Source organism: Varanus komodoensis, unplaced genomic scaffold, assembly GCF_004798865.1.
Source record: "Varanus komodoensis strain SLA01 unplaced genomic scaffold, ASM479886v1 scaffold64, whole genome shotgun sequence".
NCBI classification, from domain to species: domain Eukaryota; kingdom Metazoa; phylum Chordata; class Lepidosauria; order Squamata; family Varanidae; genus Varanus; species Varanus komodoensis.
The window spans coordinates 648,231-672,189 of record NW_025336273.1 but is presented as its reverse complement, the minus strand read 5'-3'; the positions used below and the strand labels follow the sequence as shown (position 1 = coordinate 672,189).

Genomic DNA, 23,959 nt, shown 5'->3' with positions numbered 1-23,959 from the left:
ATGGAATCTGATGAGTCTGAGGTTGACTCGACCTCACCAGATGCAGCGGTTACTTCGCAAGGCCCGGGGTCACCTGAAGAACCGTACATCTCTTTCAATGAATTGATGGCCAGGCTGGTGAGGTCGCTCGACATCGAAGCCCACCAACAACTGGGACCGAGCACTGACCGTTTTGTGGTCAGGGGCGAACGATCCACCTCTATTGCCTTACCATTCATTACGACTCTGCGGCAGGCAATGCCTCAGCCATGGGACCTCCCGGCCCACCCACAACCGACTTCACGTAAATATGAATCTATGTATCGGGTTTGGGAGGAGGACATCCCGTTCCTCCTCCGTCACCCCAAGCCGAACTCGGTTGTTGTGGAATCTTCTCAGGGCCGGGAAGCACATGGACACACCTCGCCTTGCGATAAGGAGGGAAGAAAAGTTGACTCCCTTGCCCGCCGGGTGTACGCAGCTTCGTGCCATGGATTACGAATTTCAAATTATGAGGCGACTCTGGCGCGCTATCAATATTTTCTTATGCAGTGCCTAGACACCATCATTGACACCTTCCCAGGAAACCAGGGCGAACTTGCAAAAACCTTTGTTAAGGAAGCTATGCAGGTGGCGGTGCAACAACTCTTCACAGCGAGGCACCACATTGACTCTGATTCGAGGTCGCTTGTAGGTGCCATTTCCCTCCGCAGACACGCCTGGTTGCGTAATTGCAATTTTCCCGAAGAAATGAAGCGGAGAATTGAGGAGCTGCTGTTTGACGGATCCGGTCTCTTCAACGCGAAGACGGATAGTAAACTGAAAAAGATCAATGAATCCAGAATGATGGCCCGTCGTATGGAACTGCAATCCCTGCCTCGACGTAAGTGGTCATGGTCACACCCACAATACCGCCAACAATTTCAACCTTGGCAACAACAACCACATCAATGCCAGCAACGCCGCAGACAGCAACCGTCCCAGCGCTTCCAGCAGGGCTGCCGCTGCTTTGAGACGGACAGGCGACAGCACTGATGCGACGAGTGAGCCTTTCCTCTCCTCCCAACTTCACCCTCCCCCCTCTCATTTGGGGACCGGCTGAAAAGTCGGCTTTCCACTTGGGAGTCCATTACATCTGATGGGTGGGTGTTATCCATCATCCAGCATGGCTATAGAATTGAATTCGACATTGTTCCATCACCGAATCCTATCCGTTTTACACCGACCTCGTCGGTACTGTTGGACGAGATTCACCAACTCCTTACTAAAGGAGCTGTTCGTCGCTTATCGTTATCGGAAGAACTCCACGGATTCTATTCCAGATATTTTACGGTCCCGAAACGAGATGGGGGTCTCCGACCCATATTGGACTTGAGAGCTCTCCATAGATTCATAACACCAAAGAAGTTTCGGATGACCACGCTCCAAAATATACTTCCGTTGCTGGGGAAAGGGGATTGGTTCGCCTCGCTGGATTTGAAGGATGCCTATTTTCATAATTCAATACATCCACGTCATAGGCGCTTCCTTCATTTTGTGGTAGACTCTGAAATCTACGAATTCAAGGTGTTACTGTTTGGATTAGCCACTGCACCAAGAGTTTTTACGAAGTGTATGGCCCCTGTCTGCACGCACCTTCGTCTACGTGGAATTCGGATGTACCCGTACCTTGATGATTGATTGTTGGTTTCCAACACTAAAGCAGGACTTTCGTCTGCTGTTGAGTTTACATGTGCTCTATTGCACGATCTTGGACTCTGTATTAATCAACAGAAATCTTCCCTTCTCCCTACATAGACGATCGACTTTATCGGAGCCCGGCTGGATTCAACGTTGACAAGAGCCTTTCTTCCTCAAGACAGACAGCATGCTATTGCTCGGTGCATCTCTTGGATTCGACGAGGAAGAACTGTCCCCGCCCGCTCTATCCAGAGCCTGTTGGGACACATGGCTGCATCCATCGCCGTGGTTCTGCATGCCACATTCAGGCTACGCCCTCTCCAGTTATTCTTCAACGGGATGTTCCCACCACAGAGAGATCCATTTACCGAACGGATTCGGCTCCCGGCTTCCATTCTTCAGTCCCTGTTATGGTGGATAGAACCAGCCAATTTAAATGTCGGTGTCCCATTTCGACCTCGGTATCCTACAGTGACTCTCGGTACTGACGCGTCTCTTCTCGGATGGGGAGCCATTTGCTCCGACCTACGTACCCAAGGGGTGTGGAGTCCCCGGGATTCCAGGAACCTCATCAGCTTCCTGGAACTTCTCGCTGTTTTCAAAGCCCTGCAATCATTCGAGGACGTACTTCTTCACCAGGTTGTCCAGGTGACCTCGGACAACATGGCTACGGTCTTTTATTTGAACAAACAAGGGGGAACCCGGTCCCCGAAACTAGCCCGCCTGTCGATACAAATTTGGGACTGATGCATACCAAGAGGTGTCACTCTTCTAGCAGTACATCTTGTGGGCACGGACAATGCAGAAGCAGATCTCTGGAGCAGACAAATGTCACCGTCACACGAATGGGAACTAGATCGTCGGGTTCGCGACAGGCTGTTTTACCTCTGGGGTTCGCCAGACATAGACCTGTTTCCCACACAACAGAACAGGGTGTGCATGAACTATTGTTCCAGAGCGGGGATAGGACAGGGGTCGTCCGGGGACGCCTTCATGATCCCCTGGAACGACATGGCCTTTTACGCTTTCCCACTGATCCCCCTCATCATGAGAGTGCTGGCAAATATCATTCACGAAGGGGCCACAGGGCTACTGATCACCCGCTGGTGGCCACGCCAACCATGGTTCTCAACTCTCCTTCACATCTCTGGGGAGGATTTTCTCCAACTCCCTCTTCTTCCTTATCTCCTTACCCAGAGGGAAGGCACGATCCGACACCCAGACCTGTTGTCGCTGAAACTGATTGCCTGGAGGATCCGATGACCGTATGCGCTGCACCGGTGTCGACGCCACCGGCAATCCCTACTACCTCTACTTCACAAACCTTACACCCAGATCTGTGATACATTCTCGAAACTGCATTAAGGCCATCCACTAGAAAATCGTATGCAGCAAAATGGCGTAGATTCTCCAGCTTTGCAGAATCTCACTCGTTTCCGGCGTCCTCGGCATCTGTTCAGCAGATTCTTTAATTCCTCTTCAAATTGCACCAGTCTGGACTTAAACCTTCTTCCATAAAAGTATACACAGCAGCGATTTCTTACTACCGTGGAACTGTACACGGTTGCTCCATTTTTTCTCAACCTTTGATTAAAAGATTTTTGAGAGGATTGGGTAACCTCCATGCGACAATAAGGGCCCTGATGCCCACTTGGAGTCTTTCAGTAGTTTTACAAGCACTGACTCGGCCACCTTTCGAACCCGTGGCGACAATCGATCTACGCCTTGTCTCCTGGAAGCCTGCTTTCCTCGTAGCAGGTACTTCAGCCCGTAGCTCTCCCGAGCTTTGTGCCCTTAGGGTAGACCCCCCTTTTCTGAATTTTCATAAGGAAAAGGTAGTTCTACGGCTGGATCCGTCCTTTCTTTCTAAGATCGCTACTTCGTTTCACATGCAGCAAGAGACCGTTTTACCAGCCTTCTTTCCAACTCCTTCGAATCTGATAGAGCGGTCCCTGCATATGCTGGACGTTCGTGGTTGCTTAGCCTTTTATAGGTCCAGGACTGAGTCTGTTCGACACGCCAATAGACTTTTTGTAAAATACTCGGAACACGACCGGGGCTATCCGGTCACTTCCCAACGACTTTCCAAATGGATAGTGAAGACAATTGTTCTGTCTTACCAGTTGGCTAAATTGGACTTACCATCTACTCAAGAGGTCATTCTACAAGGGCTGGTGCTACTTCTTCGGACTTTGCACTGGGGATCCCGATGGAAAACGTCTGCAGAGCTGCCATTTGGGCTACCCCGTGTACCTTCGCCAGACACTTGATGTCTGTGCCAGACAAGATTGCTCTTTTGGCAGGGCTGTTCTTTCTTCTGTTCTTCGTTGATGACACCTCCCTCCTCCAGTTTGGGTAAGCTTGTTATTCTACCCATATGTGTGATGCACAGAGGCCACGACGAAGAAGAGCAGGTTGCTTACCTGTAACTGACGTTCTTCGAGTAGCCATCTGTGCAGTCACACAACCCACCCGCCGGCCCCGCTTGGTGTCATGGGTGACCCGAATTCCTTCTCTTTGATGCTAGGATCTCTTTAGATATTTGTTGTTCCACTGAAGTTTTGATTTTTTTGCCATGATGACAATAACTTTATTAAGGGAGAGAACGTCGGTCTTTCGAAGACTGGAAAATGGCGGGACACTCCGCTCCTTATATAATGCTAGCGGGGAGGGGGAGCAGAGTTCCCACCAAAAACCGTTAGCTGTTAATCTTCCGGCCAAAGGCACTGCGCAGGCGCAGAACCCATGTGTGTGACTGCACAGATGGCCACTCGAAGAACATCAGTTACAGGTAAGCAACCTGCTCATCTGGAGTACCAGCTCCTCAGTTGTGGCCACTGCTCCAGTTTTAGTGTCGTCTGCAAATTTAATCAGCAGACTGGTCACCCCTTCTTCCATGTTAATGATGAAAAAATTAAACAGGATCAGCTGCAGAACAGAGCCTTGGGGGACCCCGCTTGTCACTGGCCACCATCCCGACGATTCCCGCTAATGGTTACCCTCTGCTTTCGGTCAGTCAACCATGCCCTAATCCACCGGACAGTGCTTTGGTGTATCCCAAAACTCCTCAGTTTCTCCACCAGGATATCATGGGGCACTTTGTCAAAGGCCTTGCTGAAATCCAGGTATACCACATCCACTGCATCCCCTCCATCTAGCCATCTCGAAACCTTGTCATAGAATTCCACAAGGTTTGTCTGGCAGGACCTGTTTTTGCAGAGGCCGTGTTGTGTGGCCGCCAGCCTCCCCTCCCTATCTAGCATCACTAGATCTCTCTCTTTTTTGAGCCTTTCCATTGTTTTTCCTACAATGGACATAAGGCTAACTGGTCTGTAATTCCCCATGTCCCTTCTACTACCCTTTTTGACAATTGGGACCACTGATGCCACCCTCCAGTCCTCTGGAACGTCACCTGTTCTCCACGAGGCCTCAAAAATGGAGGCCAGCGGGCGTGAGAGAACCCCTGCCAACTCTCTAAGTCCTCTTGGGTGTAACTCGTCACGGCCTGGCGCCTTTTCAATGTCCAATGCCCTGAGGAGCCCCTCGACTTCAAGGGGGGGGGTGACTCTAATCTGTGCCCTTAAGTCCCCGGCCTCATCTAATCTCCTATGCGGATCTCCCCCGTCCTGCTTTGGGGAGAAAACAGAGGCAAAATAGTCATTTAACATCTGCGCCTGTTCCCTCGTATCAGTCACTGGATCTCCTCCTCCCTATTCAGCGGTCCCACCACTTGTCTCCCCTTCCTCTTCCTATTTACATGCTGAAAGAAGCCCTTTTTGTTGCTCTTGATATTCTTGGCAAGTCTCAGCTCATAATCAGCCTTAGCCTTGCAAAGAATCCTTCTGCAATGGGCCTTCTCCCCCCGGTATACCCTTTTGTCTATTTCCCCCAGTGCCCATTTCCTGCGGAGGTTCCTCTTTCGTCTAATCCCTCTAACCACCTCCTTTCGCATCCATGGCGGCACTCCCCTCCGCCTCCCCACCTTACTGACTAGAGGTATCGTCAAGGCTTGCGCCTCCAAAACCTCCCTTTTGAGTGCTATCTACCCCTCCTCAACTCGCTTTCCTTCCCGTAACCTATCCCAGGAGACTTTCCCCAGTCTGGCCTTCAGTTGGCCAAAGTTGGCCCTCTTGAAGTCCCAGCTTCTAGTGCTCGACCTGCTGCACGTCCCCAGTCCCCTGATCTCAAAGCCAAGGATGGAGTGATCACTCGCATCCAGAGCTCCCCAAATGTGTACCCCATCTATCAACTCTTCCCTGTTGGTCAAGACCAAGTCAAGGATGTCCCCCACCCCCTGTCACCTCTCAGACCCTCTGTGTGAAAAACGCTCCCTCAATAGCTTCTAGGAAGCGACGTGACCTGGCTGTCACCGCCGAGTGAGTCTCCCATGTAATATCTGGGAGATTGAAATCCCCCATAATTCCTGTGTCTCTCCCCCAAGATATCGTTAGAATCTGGCCTGTCAGGACATCATCCAGGGTCTCAAGTTGACCTGGAGGGCGATAACATGCCCCCACTGTCAGGTCCCTTTCCCTGTCAAGACCCCTAAGTTCCACCCAGACTGCCTCTGCCGAATCCCCATCTGTGCTGCGTTCTATCTCGCTGCATCCTATCCCTTCCCTGACGTATAAAGCCACCCCCCCACCCCTCTTCCCCTTCCTGTCCTTTCTAAAAAGGTGATACCCTTCTATGTTCACATTCCAGACTTGCCTTTCATCCCACCAAGTTCCTGTGATTCCCTCCAGATCATACCCTCCTATTCCCAGGAGAGCTTCAAGCTCTTCCTGCTTATGACCCATGCACCTAGCATTGGTGTACATGCACCGCAACTCCTTCCCACTGCTTCCTTTCCTTGGAGTTCCCAGCCTCCTCCTTCCTCCCATCCTCCCTGATACCTGGCCCCTCTCTGTAGGAGTCCTGTCAGTCCCTGCAGTACCTCTGAATCCCTGCTCCCAGAGCCCTGATCCTCTTCCCACACTTGTCCAGTGCAGACACGTTACTGGGGGACCTGAACCGCCCCCCCCCCCGGCTCAGTTTAAAGTCTTCCGGACGAAGCTCGCTAGAGCATCTCCAAAGGCCTTTTCCCCATCCTCGTGAGGTGTAACCCGTCCCTTGCCAGAAGTCCATTGGCAAGAAACCGAGTGCCGTGGCCGAGGAACCCGAAGCGTTCCTTCTGGCACCACACCCTAAGCCAGTCGTTCACCTCGGAGGCCCTCCTGTCCCTTCCTGGCCCAAATCCCTGGACAGGTAAGACTGACGAGGAGGCCACTTGGGCCTTCAGCTCCCTGAGTGTCTTCCCCAAGGCCTCGAAGTCCCTGGTGGTCCCAACTACCCCCTGCCTGGCCACATCGTTTGTGCCCACATGGATCACCAGGAGCGGCTGGTGACCCCCGGAGCGAACAAGACGCTCCACTCTGTCCTTCACATGCCGGATGCGTGCGCCCGGCAGGCGGCAGACCTCCCTTGTCTCCAGGTTGGGGCGGCCCACCGCCGGCTCAGTGCTCCTCAGCAGGGAGTCCCCAGCAACAAGCACCCGCCGCCGTGCCTTCCCGCTGCTGGTGGGCAGCCGTGCCCTGGCCCTCGCCTCTCCTGCAGCGGCCCCCTTGCCGCCTGACGTCCCAGGCTGGGGGTCCTGCTGGTCCCCCGAGGCTTCATCAGCCCCAGACTCCCCAAGTGGAGAGAACCTGTTTCCCAGCTCCAGATTGGTGCCAGGAGGAGGAGGAGGCCGTGCTGGCCTCCTCCTCCTGTGGGTGACATGCCTCCATGTCTCCGCAGCTGCTCCTCCTGTGGCCTCTCCCTCAACCCTCTGTCCAGAGGGGGGCTGCTCCGGGGGGGCCTGGAGGGCTCTCTCGGCCCTCAGGCACCTCACCTCCTCCTCTAGCAGGGTCACCATCTTGCACCGAGGGCAAGTGTACCCCTGCCTCTCCTGGGGGAGAAGGGCGGACATGTCGCAGCTCTCGCAGCGGACCACAACACCCGTGACTCCCGCCAAGGCCATCTCCCGGCCTGCCATCGGTATCCCTTCCGAGACCTTACCTTGGTCCCCTGCCTTGTCTGTCCTGCAGTTCCTCTCACTCGCCCAGTTCTCCCAGAAGAAAACCCACTCGCACACACACACAAGGATAAAATAAACTTAAACTTAAACTTAAATTGGAAGAAAAACAAAGCAGAGCACAAACAAACAAACAAACAAACCTCTGTGTCTCAGGGAAGGGAGTCTCCGGACAGCCCGGGCCGCAGCCGAGGGACGCAGCCAAGGGACGACTCCCTTCCTCTCCGCTGCTGCTCCTGGCCCTCTGCTCCGCTGCCCAGCGCCTCCCTTGCCTTCGCCCGGCCCCTGGCCACTCAGCCCTCTCTCCCGGCCTGTGCCTCTGCTGCTCTGCTGCTCTGCAAGAGGTCAGAGCCATTATATTTATACCCCCACCTTTCTTCCCCTTGCCAAGAGCCCAGGGCAGCTCACAAAGTTCTCCAACTCCATTTTATCCTCGCAACAACAACCCTGTGAGGTAGGCTAAGCAGGCTAATGGATGAGAGACTTATACCCCAGTTCCAGTCCATGACTCGCCACTTCCCCACATTGGCACTCGTGGTTTCTAACTCCCCACCGCTTAACGGCAGATCTGTCACTCTCACTGTCCTGGTGAGAATGTCAGGCTGGGAGTCCAGAAGTCCGGGTTCGAGTCCCCGCCTGGCCATGACGCCCACGAAATGCCTTTGGGTCAGTCGGGGCCTCTCAGCCCAGCCCACCTCACAGGGTTGTTGTGGGATGAAATGGCAAGGAAGGCCAAGTTAGCCACTTTGGTTTTCTTCTAAGAGGGGAAAGGGTGGGATTTAAATATAACGATAGGTGAAATTACTTCCCTTCCTTCACAGTATCCCTCTGTCAAAAATGAGTATTAATCAATTGTAGCCAATTGGACAGGAGTGTCTTGCAATCCCTGACCTTTCTTTTTTCCCCCTTTTTTAATTTACAGTCCTAAAGAGTCACAAAGTTAAACCATTTTAACTATATGGTTTAACTATAATACTTCTAATATTCATCTCATACACACAATAGCTTCAAAGTTTAAGCTGACCAGCACTACAGCCAATTTCCTACTTGGTCTTCCATATTGTTTGAGTCCCTTTCCCAGGCAAATAGTGGGTACCATATTTTCATAAAATTATCTTGTTTTATTTCTCCTCTATATGGTCTATTCCGAATAGTTTCTCCAGGATCCCTGACCTTTCTTAGATATCTGTGCCAAACAGTTACAACCATAAAATACAACACAGAATGCTGTAAAGGTCCACCCGGCACCATCGTTGTTTGTTTTTCGGCACCAGGCTAAGACCTTTTTATTTAAAAGTTATTTTAATTGTTAATTTGACTATTTATTGGGTTTTATATTGTGCCAAGATGTCACAATATAAGGTTGTTATTATTCACAATATAAGGTTAATTGTGTGTATCGTGTCTGTTTTGTAAGCCGCCCCGAGGCTTTTTGCGAATGGGGCGGCATAGACATGTTTTAAATACATAAATAAAGTTTTTAGCACTGTGGAATATAAGAGAAGCCGAACAATGACCCCAAACAAACCCAAGAGCAATGCACCAAGATCAAGCACAGTCTCAGACTTGGAACAGTAGAGGCTGGAAGAGGAACATGCCTGGGGAAATAGGAAGGCCGTCATCTGGCAGCAGAAAGAACACAGTGCAGGCACCCGGCAAGCCCCTCTGGAGGGAGGCTCCTTCCGCAACCGGGTGCCACAACGGAAAAGGCCCTGCTTTTAATCCCTTGGAGAAGCAGCACTGAGGATGTCTTTGGACGTTGATGTATTGCTGTTGGAAGGTGCTGTCAGCTGCCAAGATTTTTTTTTATTATTATTATTAGAACATTTCTATGCCGCCCCTTGCCGAAGCCTCGGGGCGGCTTACAACACAATAAAATACAATACAAAATAACAATATAAAATTAAAATTAATAATATAAAATAAATAAAAAATATAAACGATATAAAAGAAGTTATAAAAGAAAAGTTATAAAGGTAAAGAAGAGAAGTCGCCCTGGCCAGATAAATAAGTAAATATTGTTAACAATTACAATGACGTTTAAATAAAAGGTCTTCGCCTGGCGCCGAAAAACAAATAACGACGGCGCCAGGCGGACCTCTCTGGGGAGTGCATTCCATAGATTGGGCGCCACCGCAGAGAAGGCCCTCCTCCACATACTTAACCTCCTAATATCCTTCACGGAGGGTTCCCGGAGAAGGGCCTCTCCCGCAGATCTCAAGGGGCGGGCGGGCATATATGGATGTAATATGGATTTATGGCGACCCTATGAAAGATTTATGTCTGTCTTATTAAAAGAACGTCATAAATAATACATAGATAATGGGTCTGTATTATAATGTGCCTATTTCACCTTACATGGCTAAAAAGCCACCGCTCAGTGCTTGGGATGCCTGACCCTTGAAACCAAAAGAAACTAGAACTGGAATGACAGTAAGACGTTGACGACACCGCATGAAGGGCCGTTTCGAAGGTGCTTCCCGCTGCCGAGAGTGCGAGGCCCGATCCAGGGCGCATGTGCTGCCCTTTGCCGGCTTTGCAGGAGAATGACCTGCCCTTTCATTAAGCTGGTCCCAGCTCTGGGTTGCCGCTTGCCACAGAATGGCTACACATCCGGGGAGTGCAGGAGCAACTGAGGGTATGTCTGAGTTTCCACCGCTTTGAGGCAGGCTGAAATACAACGGGTAGAGATGCGGTAAGGAGGAAGTTTCGCCAGTTGAGTGGCAGCCTGTCATGATGCTGTTAATTGTGCTGTGATCTATTGAAAAAGTTTATAGCAGGGGTAGGCAAGATGCAGTTTGGTCTTCAGCTTCCATCATTTTTCACCTTGGTGAGGTCAGCGGTCGTTGTAAAGCAAAACATCCGGAAGACCAGAAGTTGCTCACCTCTGGATTAAAGTCAGCAGGTCTGCAGCACCCAAGCTGGAGGGAAAACACTGTCATGTGCACTTTGCACATGCTCAGAAAGCCCCTTCTGCTCTCATTCTCTTTTAAAATGCTGCAGCGTGCCAGAAGGGAGAAGCCATCTGCACATGATCAGAACGCAGCGCTGGGCCTTTAAAAACAGCAGCAAGGCTGGCCCGCTTGGGGAAAAGGCACTCTGTACGTGCACAGAGGCACCGAAGCGCCAGCCTTTTTGGAAGCTGTCCATCAAGCCTAAAGGGGTCCGGCTGGCCTTCGCCCGCTGCAATCTGATTGGCCTGTCGGGCGGGGGAGTCACGTGTCCTCGAGCCGCCATTTGCCTGCGTGCTGAGCCCCGAGGTCGGTCGCTCCGGGGTGGCTCCGCTGCGAAGACGGAGCTTCTGCCAAAGAGAGTCCGTGGGAACGGGCGGAGGAAGAACGGACGGCGTTCCCGAAGCAAGTTCAGGTTGGTTGAGCAGCAGCAGCAGCAGCAGCGACACGCCGAAGGGCGGGTTCCCACGTGCCTATGCCCGCGCGCGCGTGTATGTGTGCACGTGTGAGTGGTCGCCCCCCGTCGTGTTCGGGGCGTGAGAGATGCGGCGAGGACCTGTGGCCGAACCGTCCCGGGAGCCCGGATCCTGCTGCCGTGGGAGATGAGCTTGGGGAGCATCCCGGGGTCCCAGGTTTGGCAGGGTCCCCTGCAGGGCCTTTCAGGGGGCCGCGCCCGCATCTTCCCCGGGCCTGTCCCTTGCTGGTTTCCCGGCTTGTGTGCAGGTCTCGGCCCCCTGTGCTCTAAAGGGTGAGAACAATCGGAGCGTCCCATGTGTATCCCACCTTTCTTCCTCTGGGAAGGGGCCCGAGGCAGCTTGCGAGGGTCTCCTCTCCGATTTATCCTCACAACAACAACCCTGCCAGGTAGGCCAGGCTGAGAGGCAGTGGCTGGCCGAGAGGGGACCCCGGCTTGCATCTCCGGCGTTCCAGGCGATCCCTCTAAACACTCCATCACACGTAATGCTGGAATGGCAGAGTTTGGCCCCCCTCCCTGCTTCCCCAAAATGAAATTCTCTTCTTCTTTATTTATGTATTCATTCAAACATGTATATGCCGCCTATTTTGCCCCCGCATCTCTAGGCAGCTAACAACAGGCAATTAAAATGCTTCATAAAACCATGGCATAAATTAATATAAAACCGGATAAAATTACATTAAAGACAAGGCAAGTGGAGGGCTGGGTAGCGACTAATGACTATTCAAAGGTCTTGGGGGTGGCGGGGGTCCCACGGTGGGCTGCCCCACGGCATCTCGTTATTCGTTTTTCGGCGCCAGGCCAAGACCTTTTTATTTAAACGATATTTTAATTGTTAATTGTTGTTTTTATTTATAGGTTTTAAACTATTGCCGAGATGTTCCGGATTTTTAATGTTATTCTATGTTGTCTGTTTTCTTTGTAAGCCACCCCGAGGCTTTCTGCGATGGGGGCGGCATAAAAATGCTATATCAATCAATCAATCAATCAATCAATCAATCTCGGGTGGCTCCAGGGTGGGAGATCCCACCCCCTCCCCAGGCCATGAGCTCCTCCAGTCCTGCTCTAACAGCCAGGAAGTTCTTCCGGCCGTTCAGCCCTGCCCTGCCTGATGGGGAAGCCGAGGGGGTGGCCCATGGCCCCCCCAGTGCTGCTCGGGAATGCGCAGCGCTGCTTCCTCAGGCACCTGAAAGGCTCTGCTGGCATCTAATGCCGAACATAGAAGCATAGGAGCAGAGCGAGTCAGAAGGGGTCTCCCGGGCCATCTAGTCTGACCCCTGGCTCCAGCCGGCTCTGTGGTTTCACCCCTGCGCGAGCAGTGGTTTTGTCGTGTTGGGCGCACTGTGCGGTGCTTCTGTGCTTTACCTGCAAGTGGAGCATAGTGGATGATGGTACTGGAGGCACCTGAGTACCTCTGACACTGGCTTCCCTGGGGGTGCCTCCGTCTTCCCCGCTGAGCTTTCCTGACATGCTGACCGTTCCCCCAAGCAGTGAGATCTCTCTGGGCTGTGTCCCCGGGATTTGGTTTCCTTTGTTTGTAAATGGAGCAGATTAAGATCACAGCTTTTCAATTTGCCAGTGTTGGATTGGGGCCCTGGGAGATCCGGGTTCGAGTCCCCGCTCAGCCATGGAGCCCACTGGGTGACTTTGGGCCGGTCACTGCCTCTCAGCCCAACCTACCTCGCAGGGTTGTTGTCGTGAGGATAAAATGAAGCTACGTTTGCCACATCGGATCCCTCACAAAAGGAAAAAGGCAGGATATACTTACATACATTGTAATAATAAATAAAACAAAATAATGGAAAATAATTTTATCAGAAATGATCTGGAACTAGGAATGCGTGGTGGCCAAATTGGCTGATACCAGCTTGCTTATGGTGCTTCAAACAAAAACAGATCGTGATGTGCTCCAAAAGGATCCCTATTTGAATGGTTGTATTAAAATAATAAATATACATAATTTTATTAAACGTTATTATTATTGTTGTTGTTGTTATAACATTTCTATGCCGCCCCTTGCCGAAACCTCGGGGCGGCTTACAACACAATAAAATACATTGAAATACAATAGAACATAATAAATTACCATTAAATGCAAAAATACAAAAAATACACTGACTTACAAATATAAAATTAAAATTATCAGTATAAAATAAGTAAATAAAAATATAGGAAGAGAAAGAGAAGGAAGAAGAAGTTGCCCTGGCCAGATCATATGTTTTAACAATTAAAATGATGTTTAAATAAAAAGGTCTTTACCTGGCGCCGAAAAACCAGTAACGACGGTGCCAGGCGGACCTCTTTGGGGAGTGAATTCCATAGGTTGGGTGCCACTGCAGAGAAAGCCCTCCTCCGAGTACTTACTCTCCTAATTTCTTTCATGGAGGGTTCCCGGAGAAGGGACTCTCCCGCAGATCTCAAGGGGTGGTCGGGCATATACGGACGTAAGCGCTCGTTCGGGTAGCCAGGACCCAAGCCGTTTAGGGCTTTATTTAACTAATATTAAACTAAGCCTCCAAAGACACCCGCCTCAGTTTTTTCCACTATTCTGAAAGTGGTGCTTGGCCTGCGCTGGCAAAGAGAGAATATTAAATTGCATGAAGCTGTTTCAGTGCCTGCCTGCCATCGTGTTCTTTCTTGCTCATTTGACACCCTCGTTCAGGCTGGGCCCTTGGAGGGCTCCCCGTGTGTGGAAATCCTTGCATGGGGTTTTTTCTGGACCCTTTGCCTCAGGGTTCCTCCGCGGACTTTAACTGGACTGCCTGAACTCCGAGCAACTTGATCGACAGCATCGCCTCTGCGGCGCACCTGCAGCAATGCCGGAAGGTCCATCAGTGAAAAAGTTCCAAATTCTCTGCGCTCCCTTCGTGGGGCAGACGGTGACCAAAGTGGGCGGAAGCACTCGGCAGGTGAACCCCGATGATTTGAAGATGCTGACGCTATGGGATGCTCAGGTGAGTCCTTCCGGGTTTGGCCTCCCAGATATCTTGCTTTTAGGGCGCCCATCCTCTGCTGGTTTAGCCTCAAAGCAGCGCAACTCACAGTGATGCTGGCGGGGCAGAGCTGGGAGCTGGGAGCTGCGAGGCCTTTTTGACTATATGGGCATGAGATTGTACCGTTATTTTTCCTCCTCATCTGCACTACCCTTGGTTTGATTTTTCAAGTCAGAGATGATTATCCGGGTTATTATTCAACAGCACAGCATATGACCATAATGGAAGAGAAGCGCAAACGAACAGGGCCCATTGCAAGCCAGCTCACGCTCTTCGTCATCCCCATTTTGGGATTTGAATAATCAGCTTTGTAGACAGCTGCCGCCCAGCCCTTCCGAGCTGCTCCAGGAAACATCCCTCGCTTGCTTAAATGTTGCTCTGCGTCACTCCCTTTTGAAAGAGCATCAAAATGGCTTCTGCTCTCCCGAATCTGAGGCTGGCCCGTGGGCTGAAAGGCTTGGACACTCCTGATTTGTTCAGGAGCAGAGGCTGAGACGGGAGAGGAAACGCATTAGTCCAAGGGGCTCTCTACATGAGGCTTTTAACCCACCGGTTTAGCAAGGTGTCAGCTCCGGATTCTTTGACCAAGGTCTTCACATGTGGAGTTTTTCCCTGGGGTGTTTCTTTTTGCGCTTTCTGTATGTTCCATTATACCACCACAAGGTGCCGCTGCAGTGAAGGGGCCCTGTGAAAATACACCAGCTTCTCATAGCGCGATTTCCAAGTAATACCAGCTTTTCCCCCAATCTTAAAAAAAAGTCATGGAAACAGTTGCAAAGCATAAAAGATAACAACATTGTGCAGAGAATCCACACATCGCCATGGTGAGGAATTGTGAGTATACAGCAAATGCCCCAAATCAAAGCACAGGGCCCCTTAAATGCAGGCAGAGATGGCTCACTCGCTTGGGGAAGGGGAAGGGGAAGGAGTGACCTGAAATTTTATTTTCTAGGTTCATGGGAAGAACCTGTTCCTGGCTTTTGGCACCGCTCAGGAAATAGCAGCTGGCTGTGCGAGCATGACCCAGGAATCGTCTGAACATGGGGGAACTGGTCCAGGGACCAGCGTGTCTCTCCCGAGGCAGGACGGAGATGAGGCGGATCCTGGCGGCCTGGTCCACTGGCCGCGAAAGGAGCACGGAGGCGGCTTGGCATCGCTGCCAGAGGACGCTGCTGAATGCCCCCGGGCGTGGCTGCGTTTCCACTTTGGCTTGTATGGAAGCATCCGAGCCGGCGAGTTTGCAAGGGCCAACAAAGCAAACAAAAAGGGTGACTGGAGAGATCCAATTCCCAGGTGGGAATTATGGGGTGTATGGCAGAAGAAAAAGGGTATCCGGACTTGCTAGTGAGGAGAAGTTACCAGACCTGGCCCTAAATCTGGTCTCCAGAGCCCTACACATACCTTGGCGCTAATGGGAGACCTCCCCTGCCCCCCTCCCCCCAGCTTAATTGCTCGACAGAGGGCGATTTTCAAGGGGGGTTAGTTGGGGCAGGAAAGATTACCTCTCCCATTCCCATATACTCAACACCCAGAGGGCCCCTCCCCACAGATCGCTCATCCGCTGCATACAACAGTTAAGGCTTCTGGATCGAGAGGGGTGTTACTGCCACTCTATACGACTCTGGTGCGCCCGCAACTGGAGTATTGTGCTCAGTTCTGGGCCCCTCATTACAGGAAGGATACAGCCAGGTTGGAGTCAGTGCAGCGCAGGGCCACAAGGTTGGTGGCCGGTTTGCAGGGGATGCCGTATGAGGCGAGACTGAGGGAACTGGGCCTCTTCGGCCTGGAGAAGAGACTCAGAGGGGATATGTTGGCGACATACAGGTATGTGAGGGGGTGTCACACAGAGGTGGGTAGAGACCTGTTCTCCCCTGCAGAGGAAGGCAGGATGTGCTCCAAAGGAGCCAAGCTCAGGGAGCCAAGGTTCAATTTGGATGCCAAGAAGCACTTCCTGACGGTTAGGACCCTGAGGGTGTGGAATGGGCTTCCGCGGAAGATCGTTGAGGCCCCATCGGTGCAGGTGTTCAAGGATAGGCTAGACATGCACATGGTAGGCATGTCGTGAGCGCAGCTGGCTGGGGCAGGGGTCAGACTAGATGGTCCAGGAGGCCCCTTCTGACTTGCTCTGTTTCTATGTTTCTAAGCTTGGAACAGAATTTTCTCCATTGTTTTCATTGGACTCAGTCACAATGGCACATGAATCAAAGAACTGATTTTATCTGGGATTATTTGGCTGAGAAATGAATTAGCTGACTCTGTCCCCCCACGCCTCTTAAAATAATTTGCTGTAATTCTTTCTAAATTTGCATAATAGAGATAGTAACAATAATGTACAAATTATGCTGAACAGAATGGACCAGGCGTACAAAGCTTGATATTATGCAGCTTTGTATATTCGTGTGTTAAAAAGTTCTGAGTGAAAGCTGTGATGTCTTGTTTGGTCCTAACACAGGTATTACTCCTACTCTGCCTTTCTGAATTTTGCCCCCAAAATGGGCCAACACAACTACTTTTAGAGGTTCAGAACCAGTGTTTCCCTCCAGAGTTTTTATACTTCAGTTCCCATCAATCCCAGGCAGCATGGGCAATGGTCAAGCATGCTGGAAATTGTAATCCAAAATATCCACAAGGGTAAGGCTGTTCTAAAAACTTTGTTTTTGCCTTGGGGACATCTAGGTTGGTTCTGCATTTTGATGGCGGCAGCTTTCTTGTGTTTTACAACTGCCGGATCCAGCCATGCTCTTCTCCTGCCGCTGATCCCTCTGCTGACATCCTGAGTCCAGAGTTTGATCGGGAACGGGCTATGGAGGTGCTTCGGAAGGCCGTACCTGTGTGCTACACTCTCCTGGACCAACGTTATTTCTCAGGGCTAGGTATGTGCAAGGGTTCTCTCTACTTGATGCTTCCAAGGTGGGGATTGGAAAGATGTTCAGAGCTTTGGGACAAGCAGTGCAGGAAAAATAACACCTTGATAGCACTTTGAGTGACCAGGGAGGGATTGCATTAAGATAAATGGGGCTGGAGAATTTAAGGGTGGGAGAATGCAAACAGCCTGCTGCTATTCAAGACTTGACAAATTGTCCAGAAAACCAGCATTTCCATTTTGAAATCTGTACAACAGAATGAAAGCTAAATTACTGCTGAGTAAATCAGGCATTCTTCTGAGCTGGCAGAATCTTGCCCTCTTCAGTGGTATGTAGGCAAGTTAAGTGCTACTGAATGATGCAGTCCTCCTTGCTTCTGCGCAGAAATACGGAGTTGGCCCTCCTTGCTTCTGCGCAGAAATACGGAGTTGGCCCTCCTTGCTTCTGCGCGGAAGTGCGGAGTTGGTCCTCCTTGCTTCTGACCAATCTTTAGGATAATAAACCACAGTTTGCTCACTGTTTCTGCCTTTGGCTGTCCCCACAAACAGAATGGGGCCCTCCAGACTTCTCTCAGATTGAAATTCAGCCCTGGGGCCAAAAAGGGGATCCCCAAGCCCCGAGTTACAGCATCTAAGCTCACTATGCATCTCCCCAGCCCATTGCCATGGTCCCATTCAGGAGCTGTCTCACCACAAGCGGCCTCTTCCTGGCACGTCTTGGGGTGAGCTCCACTATTATTAATTCATTATTTATTAAAACATTTTTATGCCGCCCCGTTCGCCAAAGCCTCGGGGCGGCTTACAACAATGCTGCCCCAGTGCACCTGATTTTTCTGTATTACAGTTATACCCACCTTGCTCTGTCAAGGAACCCACAGTGGCTCACATGTCCTCCTCCCCCCGCACATTTTATCCTCACAACAGCCCTGTGAGGTAGGCCAGGTGGAAAGTGTTTGAATGGCCCAGAGTCACCCCGGGAGCGTCATTTCCAAGTGGGGACTGGAACCCAGATCTCCTGAGTCCCAGTCCTACACTTTAACCAGAACACACTGGTTCTGTGTTAAAATTGGACCTTTGTTTGTTTATTTTCAAATAATTTGGCCACCTAATGAGAAGGAAGGACGCCCTGGAGAAGAGCCTGATGCTGGGAACAATAGATGGCAAAAGAAGGAGGGGACGGCAGAGGATGAGGTGGCTGAATGGGGTCACTGGGGTGGTCGGTGTGGGCTTGGGTGGACTCCAAGGGATTGTGGAGGACAGGAGAGCCTGGAGAAATGTTGTCCATGGGGTCGCGATGGGTCGGACACGACTTTGCAACCAAACAAAATTTCATTCATTTATTTATTGAGAATTTTACCAAAACAAAACAACATGAAACACAAAAGAGACAAAAGTGGGAAAAGTCTGAAATTAAGAAAACAGATGTAGAAATAACCCTGGTGTGGTTTAGAGCACAGGATGGACTCAGGCCACCCGGGTTCGAGTCCCCGCTCAGCCATGGAGCCCACTGGGTGACTTTGGGTCAGTCACAGACTGTCAGCCCAGCCTACCTCACAGGGCTGTTGTAAGGACAGACTGGAGAGAAGCAGAACCTTGTGAGCTGCTTTGGATTCCTTTCTAGAAGACATAAAAACACACTGAAGTCATGATAATACTACTAATTATCCAAAGAATAGCATACCTCCATATTTTTCAATTATACATAAACTTCAGTAAAAGTTTGCCAAATATCTGAATGAACATGTATTTATATATTACATACGTATCTCATCTTTTCTCCTAGGAGACAAAAACTGAGATTTTTTTTCCCCAGACTGAAATGCTACCATGACTTGTACAAGTCTTAATGTACTTACTTTACATTGAGCCAGTTGGTGTGCATGGTTTATTTATAGATTCATTTATTTAGAATATTTGTATGTCGGCTATTGTGCCACAGCACCTCTGGGTGGCTCCCATAAGAGAAAAACCCACAATAAAACTAACAACAATGATTAAAAGTACAATATTAATAACATACATATAAAAAAGGAAACTGAAGGTTTAGTGGCATCAACTATTAAAATGCTTTTTCAAAGGAAGGTCTTTGTCTGGTGTCGAAAAGAGCATAAAGAAGGTGCCGGGTGCGTCTCCTTGGGGAGAGCGTTCCAAATATGAGGGCAGCTGGAGAAAAGGCCCCGCTTCTCGCGGCCGTCTCTCTCACCTCCGGGAGGGACGGCTTGCACAGGAGGGCCCCCTGCGGAGATCTCAAAGGCCGGGGGGGGGGGCGCATCCGGGTGCAGGCGCTCCATGGTTCCCCCAAATACCCTGCATACCTTTTTGCGGTCACAAGAACCCTGTGACTTAGCCCGGCCGAGGGATAAAGGTGGCTGGCCCAAGATGTGCCAAAAGGTGGCTTTCCTCCAGCTTCGGCTAATTCATCAGCTGCGCCCCTATCTGGAGAATGACTGCCTTGCGACAGTGACACATGCGTTGGTGACTTCCCGTTTGGACTTCTGCAACGCGCTCTACGTGGGGCTACCCTTGAAGACGGTCCGGATACTTCAATTGGTCCAAAATAGAGCTGCCAGGCTGCTGACGGGGACTGGACGTTATGTTCACATGACTCCAGTTCTCCGTCAGCTTCACTGGCTTCCCATTGAAGTCCGGGCCCAATTCAAGGTGTTGGTTATAACCTATAAAGCCCTAAACGGCTTGGGTCCTGGTTACCTGAAGGAGCGCTTACATCCTTATATGCCCAGCCGCCCCCTGAGATCGGCGGGAGAGGCCCTTCTCCGGGAGCCCTCCATGGAAGAAGTTAGGAGGGTGGTTACTCGGAGGAGGGCTTTCTCAGCGGTGGCGCCTAAGTTATGGAATGCGCTCCCCAGAGAGGTCCGCCTGGCGCCGTTGTTATTTGTTTTTCGGCGCCAGGCGAAGACCTTTTTATTTAAGCAGTATTTTAAATGTTAATATTATTGAATTTTATTTGGCCAGGGCGGCTTGTTTTATAGTGTATGTTTTATATTATATATTTGTATTTTATTGTATATATTTTAAAATGTTATTTTAATTTTTTGTTGTAAGCCGCCCCGAGGCTTCGGCGAATGGGGCGGCATAAAAATGTTTTAATAAATAAATAAATAAGATGATCTGGGCGGTGCCATATCCGAAATGGGGCCGGAGCCCGGATCTGAGCTGAATATCCAAGATGATTACCCCATGGCCAGGCTGCTGGGGGCGATGGCCCTATAGTCCAACCAGCAGGAAGACTGCGGGGGGAACTATCGGAATGGCTCTTACTTCCTTTCAGCTCTGCTGCGGGCTCCTCCGACCCACCCTTTCCTCTCTTTCTCTTCCGTCCCCCTCTGCGCCCCAGGGAACAGAATTAAGAACGAGGCCCTTTATCTGGCGAGGGTTCACCCGCTCTCCCTCGGCTCTCTCCTGGAACCCTCGGAGCTCCGATCGGTGCTGGACCGCACCGTTCAGTTCAGCCTGGAGTGGCTGCGCAGCCAGTTACAGGGACAGAGGTTACAACTGCGGATTTACGGGAAGGAGCGATGCCCCGAAGGGCACGAGGTGAGGAAGGGAGCTTTTGGACCCCTCGGCGGGCTGAAGAGGCTGACCTGGTGGTGCCCCCAGTGCCAGTCCCAAGCCTCCAGCCGCTCTGCCCCTGGACCTGAGGACTGATTCGCTCAGCCCCTGAAAGCTACGCATCTTTGAACTGGATTATACCAGGAGGGTAGAATTGGCTTTCCTTTGGGCTGTTGCCACACGGAGGGTTGGTCTTAAGACTTGCAGGTACTTAAAATGAGTAATGAGGCTTGTCCTCATTGTGTTACGGAGTTGCACTTTGTAAGCTTCCATTGTGGGGAGTGTGGAAACTCTCAGTGCAGTGGGAGCATTTGAGAGTTGACAGATGTTCCACCCAAGATGTGGGTGGCTTGCCAGTGGTGATTTCGTCATCGTCTTAGTTTGCAAGGTCTCCACAACAGGGATATTGTGCTTGCTGTCAGTTTAAAGAGCGCACATATCTTGCTTATTTTACAATTTTTCACCCCACTTTATGTATCATTCCAAGTGTTTAGTATCAGTAGTATTAATGCTATATAAGCATCAGGGCCTGGCTTAACATCCATGCCAATTTCAAGACTCAGGGCAGAGCCCGGGGACAGGTTCCCCCTGAATTTGCAATGTGTGTTTCGGATTGGAGAGTTTTGTTTTCACACAGCTGGCGATTCTTGCACCCCACTTGAGGAAGGGCCCCGGGCGTGCATGTGGAGAGGCTGGCGCTGGGTCCCAGCTGCTGTTCGGGATCGAGGCTAAGCACGGACTGGGCCCAAGTCAACGGAAGCGGTGGGATCTTCACGGCAGCGTGGACGGTGGCAGCGTGTCTGACAGCAGCAGAGCCTCAGCTGTCAGGTGACATATACCTGTCGGATGGACGGGGGAAGTTCGAAATAATCCATGCCTGCTTGGAAGATGAGATTCTCAGCATGCACAGAGGGGGTTCCTGCCTTTTATTAAAGTTTGGTTTCTTTGCTTCCACAAAACGCTTCTTGTGCATATTTTGACAAGGACAGGTAGCGGCTGGGTGAGGTGGGGCAGGGGTGCCGGGGGTCTCTAGCCAAGAATCCACTGCACCTCCTCGCAGAGGACAATCTGCAAAACATTGGTAAGGGAAGCTTACACAGTTGTATCAAACTTGCGTAAGTATAGAGCAGAGGAACAGAAGCCGGCTTCCTTCGGTGGTTCTACAGTAGGTCCCATCTGCCCCTGCCAGAATGGGCGATGGTAAAGCAGTATGGAAAATGTCGTTCTTAGCGACTGGTGGGTACCAGATTGACTATGCCTAGTTGATGGTGTAGAGGCAACCTTTTTGTCTCCCATCGATTAAAATGCTGAACAGGATCCTGGAAAGAAGCAAACCTTTTTCTCGAGTTGGCCAAAGGAATGAGTGGGCTGTATCACACACGGCACATTGCACACCGCTCTGACTGCACAATCTTTGTTCGGAACTTGAAGATCCAGACAGCAGGAGCAGCGTCTGAGGCGCAGGGAGCAGAGGTTTTCCATCCCTGTCCCGAGATTGTAAGATGAGATAGCAAAATTTTAAGTCAATAAATTCAACGTGCTTTTCAAACAGGAAATAGGGTATTTTCCATTGTTTAGTCGCAAAGTCATGCCCGACCCATCGCGACCCCATGGACAACATTCCTCCAGGCTCTCCTGTCCTCCACCATCCCTCGGAGTCCACCCAAGCCCACTCCCACCACCCCAGTGACCCCATCCAGCCACCTCATCCTCTGCCGCCCCCTTCTTCTTTTGCCCTCAATCCTTCCCAGCATCAGGCTCTTCTCCAGGGAGTCCTTCCTTCCCATCAGGTGGCCAAAGTATTTGAGTTTCATCCTCAGTATCTGGCCTTCCAAGGAGCAGTCAGGGTTGATCTCTAGGACTGACCGGTTTGATCGCATTCCAGTCCAAGGGACTCGCAGAGTCTCCTCCAGCACCACAATTCAAGGGCCCCAATCCTTCGGCGCTCAGCCTTCCTTACGGTCCAACTCTCACAGCCATACATTGCAACTGGGGAAACCAGAGCTTTGAGTAGTAGTATGACGAGGTACAGCTATCTCAAGAATTTCGGCCAGTCACAGACTCTCAGCCCAACCTACCTCGCAAGGCTGTTGTTGTGGGGATAAGATGGAAAGCAGCAGGAGGAGAAAGATGTGAGCCACTTTGTAAGAAAAAGGTGGAACATAAATCTAATAATCGTTTGCAAGAGAGATCAGTGTGGCGGCATTGTTTGAGCTCGTTGCATTTTTTCCATCCCCAGGTCCCGAATCGGGGTGAACAAATTGCCTGGATACATTTGTTCAAAATGAGAATATTTGTATTGCCTCTAAGGTAGGAAACAGAGTTGGAGCCTCCTTAACTCCTTTGGGAGGGAATTCTGTTGTTAGGGTACTACCACCCAAAAAATCCTGTTCCACATTTCCACTGGTATAAATGTGTCAGGGTTTCTGAAGGTTGTAACATACTGGCAAGTTCATACTGAAATGGCTGCAATATTAAAATCTGCAAATCTTATTCGTAAGTGTCCCAGTAGTTAAAGCTGCCTGGGCCATTTATAGGAAAAGAACTACTTTTGAACTTTGTTGTTACATATACTGTATATTGAAATACAAAAAACCCAAGCAAGTATAAATGTTCTCCATTTATACCTTATTGCAGATGAAGCCTGTCAATTGCCCATTCTATTTTAATATCTAGGTTTCCCAGTGGTATTTTATTTATTTAAAACTTGTATAGTAGTGTATCTGGGAACTTAGATAAACTGCTTAGGAATGAATCCAGAATTCACAGTATCCAGGTTTTATTTATCTCAGGGCCCATGTTTATGAAAATTAAAAATTAGTTCACTTTATATATTTATATCTTACTTGTTGCCCCTGTATTTAAACACAAAAGCCATTTTTATGAGCAGCTTTACTTTCAGTGAATACCACCAAATAATTACAGGAGACTTGAGAAGGATTCCTGTAAACAGACTTGAAGTAGCTGAGAAAAATCTGGCATTTATATGTCTTTTTTAAAAATCAAGCAAAATAAGGGAGCCCTTGGGCTTATCCCAGGGAAGTCCGACTTTCCAGCAATAGCTTGTAACAAAGAGGTGCTCTTGTTTTTGCAGGGGGGCTTTTCTGAACCCTTTCAATTTGCAGTAGGAACGTATTGAACTGACCCATGGGTCCTTTTTTCATTGAAACAACATATTTATTTCACCCAGTGCAAATAGATTTATTTACCTATTATTTACTATTTTACATAATAAATATAATTTAAAATAATTATATTTTTAAAATAAATAATATATATAATTAATATGATAAAATAATATGATAAATATTTACCATTAAATATTCATCCCAGCTTCAAAGAACTTAGAGAGGCATGCCTTGTTCTTCTCTCTCCAACTATTCTTGCAACAACAAC

At 50.1% G+C, this 23,959-nt stretch overlaps 1 protein-coding gene across 1 annotated transcript; it reads left to right on the top strand.

The window, feature by feature from the left end:
• The first annotated feature begins 13,953 nt into the window (after window positions 1–13,953).
• Window positions 13,954–20,676, top strand: NEIL2 (nei like DNA glycosylase 2). The gene is made up of 4 exons (XM_044450323.1): window positions 13,954–14,091; window positions 15,083–15,444; window positions 16,807–17,003; window positions 20,349–20,676. Exons 1-4 carry the CDS (start codon window positions 13,954–13,956, stop codon window positions 20,657–20,659), a joined length of 1,008 nt encoding a protein of 335 aa, XP_044306258.1. The 3' UTR covers window positions 20,660–20,676.
• Window positions 20,677–23,959: the final 3,283 nt, after the last annotated feature.